This window comes from Pocillopora damicornis, chromosome 13 (genome assembly GCF_964200805.1).
Source record: "Pocillopora damicornis chromosome 13, jaPocDami1.2, whole genome shotgun sequence".
NCBI classification, from domain to species: domain Eukaryota; kingdom Metazoa; phylum Cnidaria; class Anthozoa; order Scleractinia; family Pocilloporidae; genus Pocillopora; species Pocillopora damicornis.
In genome coordinates, this window is record NC_142682.1 from 18,923,754 (window position 1) to 18,929,834 (window position 6,081).

A 6,081-nucleotide genomic window follows, 5' to 3' on the forward strand; every position below is an offset into this window, starting at 1 on the left:
GTCAGGCTGACGTGTGCTCCTTGAAGAAAACATGTTTTTATTCAGGAGAAGTAATTACTGCGGCGATATAGAGTATTTCAGTATGGTTGTATTAAATTCGGAAAGGGAAATTCATCTACACTCTCAAGAATCAACAGCGAAACATTCATGCTTTCAGAGAGCTTTAAACTTATCCTCTAAAAGGCGTACGGCTTCACGGTGGAAGGAGATTCAAACACTACCGTGTGCACTGTTCTGAATTTTTCAGTCGTTATCACTTTCGACGAATTGTTAGAGGATTCACGAGCTGTAGCGAAATTTGTTCTATCCTCTTGGTCATTGGTGTGAATCCACGGAATTTGACCGGTGTTTTAATTAGCGTTTTATGCGGCGGCAAACTTAGAATCTATTACAGTTTTACCCGCTTATTTGCCGTGCATGTTGGCGACCAGCATTTATACTTGACGAAAAAAAAATTATCTAGTAATTGGTAGGAGAATGTTTAATGGAAATTTATCAATTGTACCTCTTTGTGGAACTCCCGATAACGAATTGAGTCATTCTCGCCGCCAGTAATATAAATTAATTTGTGTATAAGGGTCGCCATTTATTGACGACAGTGCAATATTTAGTTGGTAAGTACAAAACCTTTATCTTTTTTTATTTTTCTACGGGAAATAACTTTGAAATGTTTTCATGGTTCTTAGAAGAGTCCTTTCCGTCGGTTCTTGAAGCCTCCTGTAGTAATTATATTCAAAACCATGGTCAAGGACGATTGAGTTGTACCGCTCTTCGTCTCATTGCTTAAATTAAACCGTCACTCAACAGAATCGTTCACTGTGTTTACGTTTTCGTTTCATCGCAACTTACTATGCGTTCGGCGGGAAAGGTGAGCATGCCAGTGTTCTTGGTCATAGTTGCCGTGCAGTGGCTGAAAAAGAAAAGAGGGCAAAATGCTAGAAAAAGTCAGCTAATTTCAAGGCAAAGGGAAACCTAAAAGCAAAATTTAATGTATTGGGAGATCGATTGCAGCTGAGTTACGAGAACGTTTCACTGCCCCGGCATCTAGCCTTCCAGTTACTTTTTATTCCGTTCACGTAATGTGGGCAGATACAATAACGTTCGTAATTTGTGCTAGCATTATATTATTATTATGTAGGGCATACTGGTGTAAGTAATAAATAATAGTAACAAGAATTTAAAACGATATCGTTTGTAGAAAGTACAGATATTGACATCGAGAAAATACTACACTATTTTCTGATGTTTAGTTTGCCGTGTGCTGCGCGTATTGTCTAGCGAACTATTTGTCACGATATAATTGTGCACATTAAACACAATTAGGTATTAAATTTCTCTGAGAAAGATAAGGATGCTCATGAAAAACTCCACAAAAAGGCTTTCCAAAGTGAAACTTCACCATTTCGTACATTTTGGTTCAATAACCATCAATTCATTTGCTGGTAGTCGGGAGTTGCTTTTTGATTAGAACCTCTCGAATTAGGGAAGATGCCGACATTAGCAAAAACGACGTGGAAAAAAAAAAATTTTTAAAAATTTAAAAAAGGTGAGTAAGCGATAGATGTCTTCGATAACGTCTGGGGACTCAATTAGAATTGATTTATGTCGAGCGGTTCTTAGGCAAGGATAATAAACGACACTTATCTTGTAACCCTTTCACCTCTCAAATTTAGATTATTGTCAACTTGGGAGTACTATTTTTGATTTACCTTCAAATTTTCAGGCGCGACCAAAAAAGTGTTATTTAACAAACATTTACAGCTTGTAAGATAATTTGCATCTTTTACAACATTTTTTGCGTGAACAAATCTGCGTTTATTTAACATTTCAGTGTTCGCTTGATTCTTGACGTTTTTTTTTTATATTGCAATTACAATGCCTTTAGGTGGTCATGGACAGTTAGAAACTCTACGGGAAATCCTTGTTCATAGGACACTAGTATTTCACCGGAGTAAAATTCGACGGCAAGCGAATCCATCAATTTTTTTCTGAAATAACAGAGTAACAGGTAAATGTAAAGGACAAGGTAAGACTCGCTGTTATGCGTCCGTGTTTTGATAAGTCTTCTCGAAATTTTTCCTTTTGTCTTGTGCCGAGTCCAAAACTCGCTGTTATATTTGGCGAACTTGGGTCTTGCATTTATAGTAGACTTTTGTACAACAATTTAACAATTTGATGGATAAATCGATTTTATTTATATCACTAAAAATAAAAGAAGCCGTCTCAAATGGAAAATACTTTGATTCAGATTTCAATTTAATCGAAGTTAGAGGAAGTTACAGATTAACCGCACTGCACTGTCTTTTAATTTAAAATTTCGTCGAATTTCTTGTCTTAAAACTTTATAAACATACCATTTAAATAAAATATTGCCATAAACAATACTAGAATTCCAATTAATTCTACAAGATTTACAAGCAAATTTCTTGTCAGAAACGTTATTCTGAACATAGAATGTAAATAAAATATAACCTAAATTCCAGAAACCGAGCTGTAATTTAAAAAAGCACTTAAGATATTGTTGATAGGCTGCTTCTGAGAACTATGCTATTAGCTCTCTGTAACTAGTTATACCTTCTTTCCCGTATGTTTCATAAACCTATTTTATACCAACTTCTATGTGATAACTAGACTAGCAACCTCGTTCATTAGTACTGTTCTCCAGAGAGAGAAGCAGCAGCCGGCAGCCGGTTCATCTTGACGATGGATTATTTTCTATTAGGTACATACACATAAGCTATTGCCATTGTCTTTGGCATCCACGACCAATACATCAGACCGGTTGTTCGATCGCACCGCTGAATGAGAGAGGTGTGCGTATAGTGTATGGCTTTGCAGTAATGATTGCATGAAGGACATACAGCTTTTGATAGGAATCTGGGAAGTCGGTCGGGATTGTCATCTAAAGCCCATTTCCACGGACATAGTGTGGTACCTGCATGCGCCCCGTTGGGGAAGTTGTTTTGGGAGCCATTAGAACCAATGAGCTTGTTTTTCATGAAAAGGTAGCCCCTTTGGCGAATCCGTTGCATCATTTGAGTATCAGTTAAGTTTTTTCTCGCCACACAGCCGCTGCAACCAGGTGGTGACATGGAGCCAAAAATGATAACCGCAATGAAAATCGCACACATCAAAAACTGCGAATTACGAAACAAAAAGGATTCTTTCATCATTTTTCGTTTCCACAAGATTATTAAACATCGCACCTGATCACTTACATATGCTAAAGAAAGACAAAAAACTAAATAACAAACAAACAAACAAAAAAACAAACAAAACAGGAGTAAGCAAACACACACAAAAAGACAAACATATAGTGGTACAGAGTAGAGGTAAGAGCGCTAGCCCTTACGTCAGCACGTCTCCTTTGTCTCACAAATTTAGAGTCAATAGATTGACGTAAAATTGACAAGCAAGTCAGTTACTACTGGCGAGGGAGTTTCGTGGGCAACGTGAAAGAGGACATAGATTTCATAAAGTTCCAATTTCATGCAAGATAATAAATTACTAAAGAAAAATATTATTTTTTTGTTCTTTTTTTGTTCAGCTTCACGTTCTGATCAAGGAACGCAAGAACGATTCATTAAAAAAAACTAAAAAACAAAAAGCCAGTCAAATGATACCAATGGCTAACTTATGCCGCATAAAGTAATCGGTGGGTGTTAGTGATGATACCAATAATTTGAATTTAAGATTTGTTTCAAATCAGTCTCAAAACATGTGATGCTTTAAAGATTTACACGAGAGTGCGTTTACCATTAACTCGCGACCGAGAGGGGAGATTTTACTTTCAAATGAATTGTGAGAATGCGTATTGCCTAGTGTTTGGGTTTTTATAGTTAAAAGTGTTAAGATTATCAGATAGTATATTTTTTTCTCCAACGATTTTTCCGTAGAGATTTCTGTTAGGAGCATTTACAGATAAAATTTAAATTTGTTGCGAATCTTGATGAAATTAATGACCGAAAATTTCTTTTCCAGACTAATGTAACTCCGTCTTGTAGAAAGACAGAGAAGACTGGATAAATATTAGACTATTGCTTACGTAATAAAATAAACACTCGTTCTCAGTTAGTTTTTACTTAATACACAGTCTATAAAGGTTCAGAACTTAACAGATATCTTACCTTTTTGATAACCATTGCTTGAGATTTGATCTTGAATGAAAATTGAATTAAGGATTGTTGCACTCAGCTCTTCTCAGTTGTAAGTTACTCTCACTGGGTAGCTAGACGTTACTCGGTCCTATGCTTGCCGTCTTGAGGTTCCGTGCTTGCTCTTGATCTGCCTTTCGGTTCAGAAAGCTTCTGCGATCCAGGGCTTCGTCCGTCTCCTTATATATTATTTGTGGCGTCAGCATTAGAGTGATACCTCAGCTCCAGTGCATAATATTATGCTTCCTACGCGCATGTGCTCGTTAACTTCTCACAAGGTAAATAAACTTGATATTGTTAAAATGTACAGTTAGATGTCTGCGGAGTGCCATTCTGGTGACATTTTTGCTATTTTCGTGGACCACACCACGTTGATTTTTTATGCTCCTCAAATTTGTCCCCCCACCTAGAGAAACTAGTAACGCGTGTTCACTTTTCTTTTTGTTCCGCTTCCAAGTTTATAATTCTCTCCGTTATGATAAAAATAACTTAACTATCCGAAAAAGGAAACCTTCCTGTCTTAAAATGATTTTCAAACCAAAAATTTTGTGCCTTTAATCCTGGGTGACTAAAATATGTCGATCTTTCCGTTTTCTTCTGTGCTTGAATTAGCTGTGGTAGGTTTCTGAGCAATTTTAATCAACTTTTTAAAAAGTGTGGAATATTAAGTTTTGGAATGTATAGCGTTCTTAGTTAAAAGTTGCAACTTGTTTAAGGTCACTTACACTATAAATATCTGTATGCTAAATGGAATGCGGTATATTTTTTGCTATTTTGTCCTGAAAAGCATTCTTCCGTTACTTGCAAAACAATTTCTCTCACGGTCGCGTGATCTTTGGATTGTGAACATGTTTAGGGTTGAAATTTTAGAGCCGAAATAGTACAGAAAGCATTTGTACGATATAGTAATAACAGTGTCTTAGCTTCATCCAGAACCCAACCGCGAAAATATAACCTAAACGTCGCGATGGTTCAAATTACCATTTCAATAGCCACAACGATCTATTTGCGTCTTCTTTTTAATGCGAATGGCATTTAGTTGTTTCTGCTAGACAACTTTTTTGAAAATCAAGGTAAATTGATGAGTGAATCTCTGGTTTTCCATTAAGTTTTCCTTGTTTAAAACTTGACCGACAAGCTTTCCATTAAGTTTTTCCGTGTTCAAAACTTAGCTAACAAGCGTATAACTTCAGTTTCCTATGCGACTGTTGCTCCCCCATTTCTTTTCTGTCATCGACTTCCCATCGACTTCCCCCCGTGTTTTAAGGCAAACAAATTAACAAACATTTCCTTCCACCTGTTCCGTTGCCTTGAAATTAGTTCACGAAAACCTGGAACTCACGACATCTTAATTGTTCATTATTAAATCCTCTTCAATAATTCGCTAATTCCTTAATCATGTTAAGATCATTCCTCCCACTTGATGACGGGAAGGAAATTTCGTGAAGGAAGTTTGCACCCCGTGAACACCTCTTTTTAATTTACTGTCGTCCAGTAAAATTATCACCTTTTGGCAAATCCTAAAATTATGTCAGAGCCCATCAAATAATTTTTCTAATTACTTAGTTAGTTTACTTATCGCAAGGAAGCTCACTTGTCTTTGAGACTCGAGAGTTGCGATAATTGATATTATTAGTGCGGTGGTTTAACTTTTTCAACAGATTTTAAGGAGTTTAAATCTTCACATCGTTCGGGTATTATGTTATTCCGTTAATATAATTACACGTGCAACATAGTTTGATATGTAAATAGCCTTCGCTGTAGAATTCAAACAGACATAACAACCTCCTTAATTTAAATAAAACTATTTTTAATCTAATTTAGTTGAATCATTGAATTATAAAAGATGTTAACTTCTTTAAAACGTATTACCGCGCACAACATCGCATCTTGACATTGCTCGTCCATCTGGAGAACGTTTATGTCT

At 36.2% G+C, this 6,081-nt stretch overlaps 1 protein-coding gene across 1 annotated transcript; it reads right to left on the reverse strand.

Annotated features, from left to right (window-relative positions):
• Nucleotides 1–2,688: 2,688 nt before the first annotated feature.
• Nucleotides 2,689–4,517, reverse strand: LOC149035831 (uncharacterized). The gene is made up of 2 exons (XM_089191975.1): nucleotides 4,128–4,517; nucleotides 2,689–3,137 (listed from the first exon to the last, which is right to left on the reverse strand). Exons 1-2 carry the CDS (start codon nucleotides 4,140–4,142, stop codon nucleotides 2,709–2,711), a joined length of 444 nt encoding a protein of 147 aa, XP_089048101.1. The 5' UTR covers nucleotides 4,143–4,517; the 3' UTR covers nucleotides 2,689–2,708.
• Between the last annotated feature and the right edge of the window lie 1,564 nt (nucleotides 4,518–6,081).